At 37.2% G+C, this 16196-nt stretch overlaps 1 protein-coding gene across 1 annotated transcript in view; it reads left to right on the top strand.

Moving 5' to 3' along the window:
* The window catches only part of UBE2J1 (ubiquitin conjugating enzyme E2 J1), a 28044-nt gene that overhangs the window by 9128 nt on the left and 2720 nt on the right, over nucleotides 1–16196 (top strand). Inside the window, exons 2-7 of the mRNA XM_034060735.1 lie at nucleotides 444–517; nucleotides 2167–2298; nucleotides 2936–3020; nucleotides 4453–4558; nucleotides 6945–7074; nucleotides 10905–11036. Coding sequence (XP_033916626.1) covers nucleotides 444–517; nucleotides 2167–2298; nucleotides 2936–3020; nucleotides 4453–4558; nucleotides 6945–7074; nucleotides 10905–11036 — 659 coding nt within the window. The remainder of the gene's footprint in view (nucleotides 1–443; nucleotides 518–2166; nucleotides 2299–2935; nucleotides 3021–4452; nucleotides 4559–6944; nucleotides 7075–10904; nucleotides 11037–16196) is intronic.

Here is a 16196-nt window from a genome sequence, read left to right as displayed (position 1 = left end):
CTCTTGGTTACTGTTTCTGCCAGCCAGCCACTGACACTCACTCCCAGGGTACAGCCTTGGTGCTATTCGGTCTAAAGGCTTTCTTTAGAGACAAATCCAATGTGCACTGCCAGACATCTCGTGCCCACTTTTATGCTGGTAGGCTGGGTACAAACCCTTTCTCTGAGTGTCAGTAAATGAAAAACTACTTTAGCTCCTGTGTTCATTGTTGAGAAACTCTGACCATACAACATAACGTTGTTCTTGTGTAACTCACTTGAGATTTATTCAGTGTGAGTAGTTTGTATTGTGTGTTGGATCATAACTCCAGTGCAGAAGCTGGTATGTGCTAGAAAAGATTAGTTGGCTGAAAGGAGCTCTTCAAGAACTGTTCATGTATTTTTGTATGCAAAATGTGTAAATTTTTTTCTTTATTTTCATGTCTTAAACTTTCTCTTTTTCAGCTGTCAAACGTTTGATGAAGGAGGCTGCAGAGCTGAAGGATCCTACAGATCATTATCATGCACAGCCTTTGGAGGTTTGTTTCTCTATATGTTTGCAAGAGTTTGTAATTAGGCTAAGTTCTCTGTATGCATATGTATTTAAAATGTACATATTTAAGCACTAGCAGACCTTTTAACTGTGGTTCAGCTCTTTTTTTCCTGTGATGAAAGTTAGCAGCAGAATTCCACTTGAAGGGTATTGTAGTTCCAGGTTGTTGGTGAAAGTACATAATATCAGTTTTGCACTGCATCTGAGAAATTTTATTACAGTTATGTTTGTTCCACTTCCTCCTTCCTGAGACTGCATAAATGCATTATGTTTAAGTTAAGCTTTTTATACCCAAACCTGACATTTGGCTCAGTTGCTGAGTTGCTTAACAAAACACTTAGGCCTAGATGATCTATGAGGATTTTGCATATGAAAACACCTGTGAAAAAGCAACTCTGGATGCATTATAAGAGATCCTGCTTATATTCCACTTAAACAGTAGTTTCTTGAAGTCTTCTGAGCACCCAGTTAAGTTTTTGGTCTGAGAGGATAGCAAAGTTCTGGTGGCTAAAAGCTAAGCAGAACCCCCTTCTAATTTCTCTGGAATAATAAAAAAAAAGCACTGTTCTGTGGTATTCAGTTTGGGTTTTGATTTTTAGAAATGTTCATAGAAATGGATAGCACACTTAGTGTACATATGGAAAATAGGTACTATAGAGTGTACTTTATTATTGACTAGTTTTTGACTGCACCTTGTGTTTTCCCCTTCCTGTGGAGAAATGTGAGATTTAATTCATGCTATTACTTGTAACTTACATGGAGGTCTTATTTCTGAGTTAGAACAGTGACTTGCTGGGAAGAGAACAGCAGCAGATGAAAGGAAATGCTGGAAATGTTGATGACTCCTATCCCTGAAAATGTTGTAACTAGCTTGGCAGTCACAGCCCTGTGATAGCAGTGTTTACTGTTAGTTGAGAGCTCTCATTTACTGACAACAAGCCCCATTTGCACTCCTGTCCTAACAGGAGGGGTTGTTCTGCTTGTTCAATGTGGGCAGCATGAGAGCTGATACACAAAGCAAAACACAGAACTCCAAAGAAGTAGTGCTCAAAGAGAAGTTAGTTACTGTTGAAAATGATATTAAAAATTTCAGAGTGTACCTGTTGTGCAGTAAGGCCCTATAGCTGTTTCAGAATTTTTTATGGACAAGCAAAAGAGGATGGGAATTCTCTGGGGTGTCAATCAAGTCCCAGTGCTGAGTTGGCCATGGAAGGAGCTTTGGAGAGACTTGTTAATGTTCTTCCTTGAGTGGGTCTCAGTCAGTTCACCAGATATTATCACTCACTGGGGCAAAGACCTAGTTTTCCCTTAATTGACTCTGTTTTCCATCTGTTTGGTAATAAAACTCATGTCATAACACAACTAGAATGAAGAGCTTGAATTACAAATTTGGGAGTTTCAACAAAGCCATTGTGTAAGAAAATTTACCAAAAATCTACAATATTTTATCCTCTTAACCAGAATCTTAGTACTGTGTTGGTTGCCTTACTTTTAATTTGATTTTGATTTCTTAAAATGTACGCTGTGCACTGTTTCTTTAACATGTTCTTATTCAAGAAAATGGCATTTAGTTGTCTACTTCTTTGATAACTCTCTTTTTTTTTTTGTCTTCTCCCTTTGTTGGGGGTGTTTTAGGATAATCTTTTTGAATGGCACTTTACTGTTAGAGGCCCTCCAGATTCAGATTTTGATGGAGGGATTTATCACGGGCGAATAGTACTACCACCTGAATATCCCATGAAACCACCCAGCATTATTTTGCTGACGGTAAGCGTGTTTGCCAGTTTCTTCTTTTTACATCATCAGTTTAACTGTAGGTGTCTGAGAGCGGGATTCTTGGAATTTAAGAAAGGTGGCATAGTACAGTTAATGCTGCCGATTTAAGACCAGAAGTCTTTCAAAGTGACTTCCATATTCTGTAATTACATGTAACTTTGAACCTAATAAATGTAAGTTTTCTTCAGGAGTAATGGCATTGCTGATGTGATTGTCTAATCTTCTGTGCTCTCTATGGGCCTGCTTGGTCTCTGTTGGAGAGGTTGGTCACATGTATGAAGGCACACCTATAGTTTGGGACAAAGGCCTCCATTTGTGCCTGGTTTCATAGAGCTGTAGCTTTTCAGGCTGTCCACATGTTGTATGTGGGTTACAGGAGCAACAGGCAAGCCACCATGTTACACTGGGACATGTGAGGTATCAGTTAAAGGTTTCTTCATGCATAAATAGAAGCAGATGGCAGACTTTGTTCAGAAGGCTGAATGACAGTTTTGTGAGATTGACAGTAATGTCATTATCACGTGTTGTTTGCATGTAGATTTGCTTGATCACGATTTTTACAACATGCACCAAAACCCAAGAGCTAACTTCCAGCATGTTTTATTGTATCCTCCTTCTTCCTTTGAAGGCCAATGGCAGGTTTGAAGTGGGGAAGAAGATTTGTTTAAGCATCTCAGGGCATCATCCTGAAACGTGGCAACCATCATGGAGTAGTAAGTAACATTTAGTTGGAAAATGTTAACCCGAACAGACAACTAGATCTTTAAACTGAAAAAATCTCACAAAGAATATTTATAGTGGAAAATGACATGGATTTTGAGAGAGTGAAAGTATGGGAGAAATGTAAAATCATGAAGGAGTGACATAGGAGGATTTGGGAATGGTATTAAATTGTTATGGGGTGAAAGGGCTGAGAAACTGAGGGGAAATTATTAGCTTTTATTTATTTGGCTGCACAAGCATTAAGAATTCTCAGACTGCTTAAAATATTCTTTGGTTTTGTTGTGGGTTTTTTCAGTTGTTCTTATGAAAATACATCCTGATTACCCCTTTTTTGAATAATTACTAAAACCAGCTGAATAGGGGGGCATGTGGTCAGCGTTTAATTCTGATGCTGTACTTCTGGACACTCAGGAAGACAGACATGTGGTCTGAGTTCAGAGTAACTGCTTCTGCCTTTGGCTTTTTTTTTAATATTTCATTACTATAGAAATGGAGAGTTGGTACAGTTCCTTCAAGGCAGTATTTTTGTGTATATAATTTAGTTTTGCCAAGTACAGTACATCAATTACTTCTTTGGATCTCAGTTGCATGTTTAAAATACGTTTATAAGGTCTCAGAAATTTTCTTTCAGATCACTCGTCAACTTTTGTAAAGTCTCTTACGGTCTTTTTAGAGAGTAGAAAATACTGTCTTCTAAATAAGGGGTGTAAACATCCTATCTCTATTTTGTGGTACTTATCTTCATGTGACACTTACTAAATCTGCTTGCAAGATGCCTTGAATTCTTAAATATAACTATGTAAAACAAAATTGAAGGACAGATGTTGTCAGAGATGTTTTGGATGACAGTTCAGTTTGGACGAGCTGTTATTAGTATTTAAGTAAGCTCCTTCCCTGGCATGATGACATAAAAGGAACAAATTCTGCTGTACATTGCATAGGAGAAAAGCACTGAGCTTGTGAGCACTAAATTGCAGAATTCATGTCTAATAGAAGAAAATGCACGCGTGCAAACACACACACAAAACAAAAGAAACCCTAATGAGTCCCCCTCTTCTTTCTTTCCTCCTCCCCCACAATTTATATATTGATTCTGTCTTACTATTTTTTCTTCAGAACCCATTTTTAAAGTCTGGAATTCTAGTCTTTATATCGATGCAAGATTTTTGTGACAATTTTTCTTTTCTGTGTTGGTTGATGGAAGAATAAGGCATTTCATTTACAATGAGAAATCTGAAAGATGAACAAAGCCTTGCTATGTACCAAAAACCCCTAGTGGTGCTTGTATGAAATTCAGATCAGTGCCTTGGACAAAATGAAGTTTTGCAGGCAGAACTGCCACTTTTCTATATTGAGTGTAGCATGAGATGACGTAATAGTTGTCTCTCCAATCTTGTTTGTATCTCTCTTTTCCCATTTTAGTAAGAACAGCTTTACTAGCCATTATTGGATTTATGCCAACCAAAGGTGAAGGAGCAATAGGATCTCTGGATTATACTCCAGAAGAAAGAAGAGCTCTTGCAAAGAAGTAAGTACTGAGTTTGTTAATGTAGGCTTATATGTGTATATATGGTTTATTTTAGGGTTAAGCACTGAGTAGAAAGTAAAGTCACTTCAGTCTGTTCTCTTGCATTTATTCCAAATATAAAAAAGTTTTCTGCCTTGTGTGTTTATATAATTTGTATATATATATATATATATATATATAAGTTTGGAGCTTTTCTTTCTGAGCATTGTGCAAATGCTGAATTTACAGTCAAATAAAGTACTTTCAGAGGGCAGTGTTCCTTTCAGCATTGTGCAGTCAAAGTTAGAGCTTCATCTGAAATTCAGGCGTAGACATTGCGATACAGTGGTAATGCAGCATGGGGGGAAAATGAACATGTTGAAATTGATAGTAAGTGTAGGTAGGGAAGAAAACAACCAAGGCAATGATGCATTGAGTCCCTTAAAGCAATAGTAATGCTACAACAATAAAAAATCTGGAGCAGCTGCTTCTGAATGATTTTTAGGAAATTAAGTTAAAATTAGATTTGTGATTGTGATGAAATTATTAACTTAGTGTACAAGGGCTTTTGGTGTTGCCTTCCTTGTCATGCTCTTAGAGAAGAAACTCATGAAGTACAGCCTAGGTCAGTGGGGACAGTAAAGTGGATTAAGAACTGGCTGAACTGCCTAGCTCAAAAGGATTGTGGTAAGCAGCACAAAATCCAGCTGCAGACTGGTCACTGCTGGTGTACTCTAGGGGTCAGTACTGGGCCACTGTTACTCAGTGTCCTTAATGACCTCCGTAAGTGGGTAGAGTGCACCATCAGCAAGTTTGCAGATGATACAAATCTGGGAAGAGTGGTTGATACACCAGAAGGTTGTGCTGCCATCCAGAGGAATTTCAATGGGCTGGAGGAATCTCAGCCTCAACAAAGAGAAGCGCAAAGTTCTGCCTATAGGGAGGAGTAACACCAACCAATAATCTGGAAAGGAGCTTGGAAGGTGAGGATCTGGGGGGTCCTGGTGGTTACCAAGCTGGTCATGAGACAGCAATGTACCCTTGTAGCTAATGGTATCCGCGACTGCATTAGGATGAGCATTGCCAGCAGGTAGAGGGGTGTGATGTTTTCTCTGTATTCAGCACTGATAAGACATCTTGAGTGCTGGCTCCAGTCTGGGTCCAAGTAAGGGTACAAGGAAGCTATGGATTTATTGGAGCTAATTCAGTGAGGGTACGTGAAGGTGATTGAGGAGCCAGAACGTGTCTCATACAAGGAAAGGCTAGGAGGGCTGGGAGCGTTCAGCCTGAAGAGGATCTCATCCATCTGTACAAATACCTGAAAGGAACGTGTAAAGAAGGCATAGCCAGGCTTTTCTGAGTGGCATCTAGTGGCAGGACAAGAGGCAGTGGTCACAAACTGAAATCACAAAATTCAGTCAATGCAAGAAAGCACATTTTTCTTACTGTGAGGATGGTCAAAGCACTAGCCCAGATGGTCAAAGTGCAGGTTGCCCAGAGACGTGGTGGAGTCTCTGTCCTTGGGGGTATTAAAAATACAACTGGAAACAGACCTGAGCAATGTGTTTTGCTTGACCCCACTTCGAGCAAGGAAACTGGACTGAATGATCTCCAGAGGTCACTCCTTAACTATTCTGTGATTATCCTTAAATTAAATCTTAGACCTGTGGGGCATTTAATCTTTCTCCTTTTTCCGCCTGGGGAGGAGAAGGTATATGAAAAACCATATCCTAATCTTATAAGTGAAGTTACTGTATTCCAAGTTGCAACCAATACCTTATTTTGCAGGCATATGTGAGTTTATTCTGCCCGTGCTCTGGGCCACTCAGAATCTGCAGCTTCTGAATTAGTGTTGCACTGAGTCAGAGCTAATAAATCCTGCTTAGGTGCAGAGTTCAGTGGGTTGGTTTTGATACTATATTATCAAGGCTATGTGGTTTCTTACTGGCTTAGAGAGCTGCCTGTGGTGTGACCTATAGACAAATTATGTGTGCTAGAGAGGATGGGTAATGCTCTTGTAGAAGCTAAAATTCCTGGATTTGAATTGCAAGCTCCTGGGTCAAATTTAATATTTCTGATAATAGTTAGACCTTGATAACTGACATTTTTAATTTACTGTAAATGTAAAGTTTAAAAAAGTTAGCAAATTATTAATAAAGAATAAATAATGACAATATGTAAGTAACTTGGAAATATTTTTCTAAATGATGTGAAAGGATATGTATAGATAAAGTTCTCAATGTATTTTTCCAAAATAATGTGATTTGGGGTTAAGGGAAGTGCTTTTAAGCTGTTACTCTTGACACCAGTTGTCTTTCTGTGGGTTGTTTTGCAAATAGTTTGTTCAGACAAGCACCCAAGAACATTATGAGAACACTCTATTCTGAGTTATGTCATTTGTGGCCAGGTCACAAGACTTCTGTTGTGAAATGTGTGGCACATCTATGAAGACAGCCCTCTTACCACTAACATCTGGAAGAGTGTCAAGCCAGGCGGACAAGGAGGCTAAAGAACTTGCCAGACAAATTAGCTTCAAGGTGAAGTCACCATTTTTAACTTTCAGCTTTGTTGTGTAGAATTAAAAAAAAAAAAAGAAAAAAAAAAGAGGAAAAGCTTTATAAATTGCAGAAACATTCATCATTTCATAAACCTTCATCAGTCACTCTGTGGAAATCTGGTTTTTTAGGACAGTCTGAAAGGGAAAAATAGAAGTGGATCTTTTGCAATGTACCAGTTAATAAATTGTGCATCTCAAGCACTGATTGATTAGTTCTAATTTCAGTGGTGAGCACTATGGTAAGAACTGCTTAACTATGTCACTTTTACTTCCTTGGTTTTAGTCCCTGAGAACTTAATTAAATTCTCCAGAACTAGTGTTATCATAAAAGTATTAGGAAACTTTGGGCAAAGCTAACCTAATTTTTTTTTTCCCTTTGTGATTTTTTTTTCTTCTTTTGGCTTATGGAAGGAATAAAACATATTCCTACTGAAAAATGATTGCAAATTCTTTTGAACTACTCTGCAGCTGAAGATACTGAAAGTTGAACTCTGGTATGGAAGTTGCTGTTACCCAAAAATGTGTTCTGTAGCTTGTGTTTCACTGAAAGTAAGGTTTGTTCAGTCATATACGCGCCTTAGAAAATTGCATGTCTTTGCATGCACAGGGTTGTCTTCACTGGGTTTTCCACTAAACTCTTAAATCAGCCACTAAGGAAGATTGCTGTGCATGAGGGCAGGAAACTACAGTGGAATACAGTATCACAATGTGGCACTGGTGCTGGATAGATACTAAGTGCAGGCGAGCTAATATGTCCCTTTTTATCACCAATGTTCTCCTTACGATGTCCTAAAGACTACATTTTTTTTTTCTTGTGTGCCACGAGAGTGAAGATTTCCTCTTACTGAGCAGGACCTGCATATTTCTGTGCAATCTCACATCTAGACATGTTGACGTGGTTGGGTCTGTGTATAATAATGCTTATGAAAAAAGTCTCAAAAATCTTTGGAAAGATGAGGAAACAGTTTTGAAGTTAAGCTACTTGGAAAAGCAATGGACTGCCTGCTCTTGGCTTTTTTCACAAGGGTTAAAAACTGTATTTTTAATTAAGAACTGCTAATATTCACAGAAATTCTTGAAATATCAGAGTATATATTTCTCTTTTTTTAGGAAAAACTGTTACATTTCATACCTTTTTCAGTTTTAAAATGACAGGCTTAGAGACATTAATCTCTAAAGAATATTGGTGTGTTCCATGTATCCACATGTTTAATTCTACATCCTAATTACAAGCACTAAGCAAAGGAAAAATGAACAAAAGGCTTGGGTTTCTACAGTCTTTTACAATTCATTGTGGGGTTTTTACAAGGTGAAATGGTTTTGTCTTCTGGTTACACCTCCCCTTCCTTTCTCAAATTAATTTTTAGGGATTGAGTTCTCTTAAGCTTCCTGCTTCTCTGCTTTGCTTGACTTTATTATTTGTTTGTTTGATGTTAGGCTAAGGCATTCAGTTTATGTGTTTGTAGTAAACTAATCATATGAATTACTAGCAGGGAGTATAAAAGGTAGGAATCATTTGGATATATTCCATGTCAATTTATGGGGTAAGATTTAACGTCAGATAGCTGATTGAGTGTATAATTTGAGAGCACTCTACTAGCAAACATACTAGCAATCACTGCTAATGAAAAAGAGATTTCCTAACTTTTCCTAGATGATCCTGGGATTGTGAAAAATCATTTCATGTTTAAGCAAAATGGAAACTTTTAAAAAAATATCCATGTATATTATTGAGAAAGGAATATGAAATTCAGGAGGAAAAAATAACAAAGCACACTTCCTCATTATAGTTTTCCTGCTTCTGTGAGCCTTTGCCTTTGTTCCTGTTTGAGTAGAAAATTACTTCTTTAAAATCAGCTCTGCATTGACTTGTAAACTGTTTTCTGCACTTTGAGAGCTCTACTCTACTTAAAAGCAAAAAAGGAAAGTAGATGACTAATAGCATATGCATTACTGTAAACCAACATGGTTTACCTACATATTATCATCACAAGACATATCTTGCCATGAAATTAATTCTCCACTTACCTTCATTATTACATTTAAATATATTGGGTTTTTTTGTTGTTTTTTTTTTTTTTTTTTTTTCCCCGTTGATAACAGTGCTCAGTTTTCTGGAAGCACAGGTAAAGGCTGAAGAAAATAGAGACTGGGTGACAAAAAAATATATTTCCATTTTAGGAACTTCCAAGTGCTCTATTTTCTCGAATTTTAGTCCAAATTCTGTCTGGCACACTAGACTTGGTACTTTCAAAAATGAAAGTAAATCAAATCAACATTTTTTAATGTGTATGCTTTATAAAGCTTGAACTCTTGGAAAAAGCAGAAGTATGAAAAGCAGTGGTCAGAGGTTCCAGGAAGGGAGCATATAACTGGATATTGGAAAGGAAAATTCACACTGTGGCTTTTCAGATGCCTATCAGAAGATGTGGAATCTCCAGCTTTGGAGATGGCTGAACATGACTCTATTTTGAGGAAGTAGCTGTACCAGGTGACATCTAGAGATCCATTCCAACTTAAATTGTTCATAATCCTGTGATGTTTCATTGCTGGTCCATATTTGAGTCATAACTTGTCTTATCCAATGTTAGAATATTCAAGTGCAAAAGAATAGCAGTATCATCAGATTGTGTTTTTAACACTTAATCTTCAGGTTGTTTCAGTGACATATTTTTTGGCTTCTCCTGAGATAAATTCCCTTCTTCTTGGCATGTATTAATTTCACACAAAATAGCATCATGAAAGAATATTATTATTTTGTGATCTTATCAGCTTGTTATCACCATAACTGGTTGGTCTCTAATACATTGTTTGTATTTCTTACTACTACTACCCCTACTTATATCTGCATTTGAAGACAAGTGTTAGATTTGGAATTGTTAACTTTATAAAAAATTGAGATCCAGATACATGACTCGGAAAGTGACTTCTTTGCTGATAAAAAAAATCATGACCAGATCAATTTTTATGTATAAATTTAAAAGCGTTTCAGTGGAGGACTATGATACCGTGTCCTTTTCTGTTCCCAAGAGATTATTGCAGGCACGTAGATTGTTTTAACAAGAGGTTTCTTCATGATCCTCTACGTGTCACTGCTGATTGTCTCAAATTTCCAAAAGCATAAAATGTAAATTCTGGGAATTGATGCTCATTAGACATTTTACAAATGTGTACAAAAGCACTATTATGAGACTTGGGTTTGTGTTGGGTTGTTGTTTTGTTTTTTTTTGTCTTTTGCTCTGCTTTTGCTGAAATTTAAATACTGGAAATTAAGGCATATGTGCCTGACATAGTGTAGTGCCCTGCATGTATGCCCACTCTGGCTGTGAGGCAACTGCAGTACTGGAACCAGAATAGCCACATTAAGTTAGCATTTACCAGGGACTAGTTACCCCTGCTGAGAAACAGGCTATATGTTTGTTCATTTGTAACAGTAGTTAGTCAGCGTTCATTTAAGGACATGAGAAACAGAAGGTTTAAAAAATGGTGTTACTTCTGGCATAATGTCCTGGATCTTCTACAGAGTTTTCTTTTTTATTCTATACATCTGTGTATTTTTTCAATGTTATGCCTGTTACATGAAAACAAAATTGTTACTTAAGACTACAGATGCACAAGCATAAATTTATTTCTAAAGAGAATTTCTTAAACCTGTTGATATGTAATTGAAATGCAGTTGATGTACTTGATTATTACATTTCAGAAAGTCTTATATTCTGTGTACATTAAAATACACATTCCTAAATGAGATAAACTTTTTTGGAGCAATTTTGGTCTTGTTTCTGAAGCCTACATATGTACTCCTTGTAGGCAGAAGTCAATTCATCCAGGAAGTCTGATGCTGGACCCTCAAACACGTCAGGATTGAACCACTCTGCCGCTGCATGTGAGCCCCAGCAGGGTGGTGCAGCTAGAGCATTCCAGGATCCAACAAGTGCAACGGTATGGTCTGTCTTTGAGCTTTATCACTGCAAGTTCAGCCATAGTTTGAGCATGCAGTCGGTACTGTTAAGCTGTTTGGAGGCTTCATTAAGAGTATGTACTTTTTACTTCTTTCTTAGAATTTCTGCGTACTTTTATGTGTGTAAACTTTAGCAAATAGCATGCTGAATCACTTCTAGAAATAGTGATCTCCTTACTTCCTTCTCTTAAAACAAAAAATAATGCTCTTTTAGCAGTTCTTGTTCCCACTAGTTCCTTTAATGTGTGGGTTAATAGTTCATTAAAATATTATGGTGTCTGAAGTACTACAATTTACCATCTGCATAATACAAGATTTTGGACTAGAATTCCTAGCCAGAGGCAAAAAAAAATGTTTCAGTGATAATTTGTAGCACTTAGATATTAATTAAGAATATCTTCCTGGTTTTTATAACCTCTTAAGTGAATCTAAAATATTCTTACTGTTTGAAGTATAACACTTATGGTTTAATACTGCTAGGTGTACGGCTTACATAAGGTTTTGGAAGTGACCAAGGTCTGGTAGTGGGCCAAGGCAGCTGCTGTTATGACCGTGGCAACTGCAATCTAAATTCACTGCTAAATTGCAGGCAAATCCCAGCTAAGCTGGCTTTTTTAGAGAGGATGGGGCTGCAGATCGGTTAAAAAACCTAAACCACGTCAAATAACGTCAGACCATCTGTTGCATGTTTGCAGCATATTTTCTAGCTATGTAGAAATATAAACATGCTAATAGTGTACTTTTTTCCTACAATGAGGATTTTTCCAGATTGTTCAGGATTTAATAAACCATTTTGTTTTATTCTTATTACAAATCCTGGCTAATATAGTAGAACTAACCAAAATACCAAGGCATTGCTGGCATCTGCTTGAGGAAAGAGGCTGATTTTTAATTTTTTTTAATTCAATTTCTAAGAAATGTCTTTTAATCATTTATGCAGATTTAATAATTAAAGATTAACTTCATTTTCAGTAGAACAGTCCCAAGTGAAATGAGATATTTAAACATGGAAATTTATGTAAAGATTTAAATGTGATGATCTGTAAATGGTGAAAAGTGGATTCACATTTTAAGGGGTCAGACTGTTAACGCTCATAATTGTTAATTGGAGTTTGAAGCAATATCTGTGTTTCTGAGCTGCCACATTTTGAGCGTTAGGTATTTTCTGGAGCCATTAGGAAGTGAAAACTTAAAGCTACACTGTGGAATAAAGAATTGTGTGACAGGAAAGACAGCTTTAAAGAATTTGAGCTATCTATCTGTGTTCTTATTCATGTGAAAGTAAATAGAACTCTTTTCAAAGTAGGGAGCCAGAGGCATGAAAGAAGAGCATCTATGTAAACCTCAGATTCTTTCTACTCAGCTTAGCTTCTTGCATGTGTAAAATCAGTTTGTTGGATTAGTTCTTGTGTAAAGACCTAATTCTACCTTACTAAGTTTTAAGTGTTGAATGAGGGCAGCATCAAAACTATTTGTTCCGTTTCTTGGGTAAAGTGTTTACCACTTATTCTACAAATGTGTGTTTTAATTAAAAGCTACTGCAGAAAATTTGCTCTTGTGAACTTGGAATTTATTCCCTTTGAGAACAAAAAGGGCAGAGGTAGATCCAACGTTGAATTCTACCCCCTTCTCACAAGCTACATTTAGTGTATTGGTGTGGAATGATGTTCCACCTTGGTGCTTATAGTCGATGAATAAAGCTAGTAGTTGGTAAGAATTATAAAGTTATGAGTTAAAAACTGTGGTTAGACTTCTTTTCTGATAACCTAGAAATACAGTAAACCTCAAAACACTTGTTATTAAGCAATATACTGTAGCAGTGTCCTGCACTAATATACTGGCTGGCTGAAGTGTAATAATGAGGAGTGATGAAATAAACAGTGTAACTGAAGTCAACTAATCTTGAACTGATGAGGGACCTTTCTGTAAGAAAATGAGGCTATGTTCTGATACACAAGATTTATAGAAGCCCTTATTTTTCATCATGTGTTCTGAATGATATATTGTGAAAAAGTTACTTCCTTGTATCACTATTAAGCCGTGTCTTAAGTTCCCTAATACTGCAGCAACAATTTTAAATGACAATCAGGAGTACTTGGCCCAACTTTGATTCATTAAAAAAACAGACAATTTTCTTGTTAGCTGTTAAGCCATGCTGTGCCAAACTTCAGCTGTTCTTCAGTTGGGAGTTACAGGGACAAATAAGTATTTAACCGGTCCTTCTGTCTTACTTTGGTATCTCTGAGATCATGAGTATAACTGAGAGAGGCTTCAGTAACCCAGAGGATTTATATAGTTCTGAGTTCACAGAGTTTTTATATTTGTAAAACATCCATTCTAAGGTGATTATTTAATTCTACCAACATTCTGATAAAATTTTTTAAAATAACAGCCTGCACACATAAATGATGCAGTGAATGCTACCATTCTTCAGTAGGCTGAACATAAATTTGTTGCTTGTGTTTCGTTACAGAATAGAACTTTTTGTTAAATCTAATGTATGTTCATTTTGTTGAACTAGCCTTACTCATCAAACTGCAGTTTCCCTGAAGCAAAGTTTTCTACCTGTCTTAGCAATTTCAGAAGCTTCGAAAATACTGTTGCACATTCAGTGCATATTCAGTGACTGTAAAGATCAGATGCTAAAGATGGCTACCGCATAGCTCTTATTGAACATTTTTAGTCTGTTAAGCCTTCATCACCAACATTTCCAGTATAGTTTGACAGAAAACGACTTAAAATTGGGTGGAAATTGTCATGTGAGGTTTTGTTAGTCTTAAAAATCTCAAATCTCAATGTTTTTGCTTAAGGAGAATTTGAAAACTTGCCCAAGTGAAGACAAGAAGATTGATTTTTCTTTTTTCTTTTTTTTTTCCCCCCTTTAACACGTAATACAACTCATCTGCCATTTTGGGGGATTCTTAATGTTTTGGAATTCTTAGCAATTAAGTCTTCAAACAAAAAATCTTTATATTATGGGGATGGGGCCAGACTCTTGTCAGTGGTGCCAGGTGTTAGGACAAGAGCATAGCATTAGCACATAGACTAAAACACAAAGTTCCACCTGAACTTGGGGAAGAACTTCTTTACTGTGAGGGTGACTGAGTATTGGAATAGGTTGCCCAGAGAGGTTGTGGAATCTCCTTCCCTAGAGATATTCAAAAGCCATCTGGACACAAGTAATGTGCTTTAGGTGAGCTTGCTTGAGCCAGGGAGGTTGGACTAGATGTGGTTGGACTTCCTGTGGTGGTCCCTTCCAACCTCAACAGTTTTGTGATTTTGAATATTTAAGGTACATTAGCATCTGGTCCCAAATTTATACCAGGTAATAATTGTGCCTTCCTTATGTATCTTGCTTCTGCATGTCTGCTAATACTTTGTCATTGATTATGTTGGGAATCCCAAGGCAGTTTTGCATGAGGCTGTCAGTCTTCTGCAGTCCTGGTGCGTATATATAATTGCCTCCAAAAAATAATTTCAAGCCTTACAATCATCAGTGAGGCTTGTCTTGAATCACAGTTCCATTCGTATCAGTGTATGGCGCTGTGCCTCGTTCAGAACAGGACCTTTCTGGTTTATTTTTAGATGTAAGATTTTGGGAAGAAACCCAGGTGTGTGATAGCCAGAGCTAGTTTATTTTGTTAGTAAGTGTAAAGGGTCAGGAATATTTCTAGACTCCTTTTTTTTTTTATTCCTTTTTCTAAAGCTGCTTTAACAACACTTTGCCTGCTGAATTTTGCTGGGTTTGCTTCCTGAATGAACTTTTCTCCCTCTCCTCTTCTGAAAGATGGCAGTGTAGATGAATCTAGGAACTTCATTTGTCAAATGCTCTATTTCTCTGAGTCTTTATTTCCCTTGGCATGAGAAGCTTCCTAGTGGGTTCTCTACGAAGCAGGATGACTTTCTCCTGCAGTGTAATGGAAATCACAGCAAGCTGCTTATGGTGTTGTTCTTGGCTGTCTCTACTGATAAAATAACAATTTTCTTTGAAACTACCCAAGCTGCTTGTTTGCTTAGGCAAGAAACCTGTGTAAACAGGCAAGTTGTCAAATGTGTAATTACATCAGTGCTTCTATGCTGATGATAAACACTGGTAATACTAATTATGAGGAGGGAGGAAAGGAACATCTCTTCCCTGGGCTAGTCAAATACTGACTAGGTAAATATTTGAATTTCTTCTCCTACATGCAGAGTATGTGGCCAAAGAGTCACAATAGCACCGTGGCTTGTGGATCAACAAGTCTGGTACACAGTTAAGGACATCACTCTCTGGCCATGTGCAAAGGATATCTTTTGTGGATATAGCAGCTGGCCAATGCAGAGCTTAGGGTTGTGGATATTGTGTTTGTTAAAAGGCTTTTGCTTGGAAGTAAATATGGAATGTCCAGAATTCTAGTTTTACCTGCTATAATGATAACCTTTTAGAAGGGAGGGGGAAGAAAGCTAACTCTGGAGAATAGATGCAGGGAATACCTGCAGACTATTCTGAGAAGTCAAAGGATTACTTCAGATTAATAACTTTGTGTTAGAGATACTATTTTTTAAACACTTTAAAACTGAAACTTTGGCAAAATGTTTTCTTTCCTACAACTATGCTATGTCACTATTTCTAATACTAAAATGTCAGAAGTATGAGCCTTTTAGTATTGCAAGGAGGATTAGGGCAGTGGAATAGTGGAGCCCACAGTTTCAACCTTGCAAACTGCAAAATTGTTTTCTTCAAATAATACTCTCCTGAGCTGAACATCAGTTGCTAATGTTTATTTTGTTCACTACATATAATGGCAGACCAATGTTTTACCAGTAGAGGGCAATAGGTATGTGCGTTCACAAGTACAGTGCTCAGTACTTCATGCTGGAATCACGCAGGTGTTTTGTCTTCAGGATTTTTGTTTTGTTTTTTCCAGCGGTGTTGATGGTGATGAGAGCAGAGTTTTGGACTCGGCTGTCCACAGTAAGCAGTGGAGCATTGCTTAGTTATAGTTCTCTGGACTTCTTTCAAGTTGTTTCCCTTTCAGTATTAGGTGACGGTATAAAACCTCAGAGACTGAACTATCTGGAGGGTTATTAAAGTTTTATTGAAGTGCAGAGAGTTAAGCAAATTGTAGACAAAGATATTTGAAATCCCATGATTTGGAAAC

Source organism: Melopsittacus undulatus, chromosome 3 (genome assembly GCF_012275295.1).
Source record: "Melopsittacus undulatus isolate bMelUnd1 chromosome 3, bMelUnd1.mat.Z, whole genome shotgun sequence".
Lineage (NCBI taxonomy): Eukaryota > Metazoa > Chordata > Aves > Psittaciformes > Psittaculidae > Melopsittacus > Melopsittacus undulatus.
The sequence above is the reverse complement of the archived record's forward strand: the minus strand, read 5'-3'. Positions and strand labels throughout refer to the sequence as shown.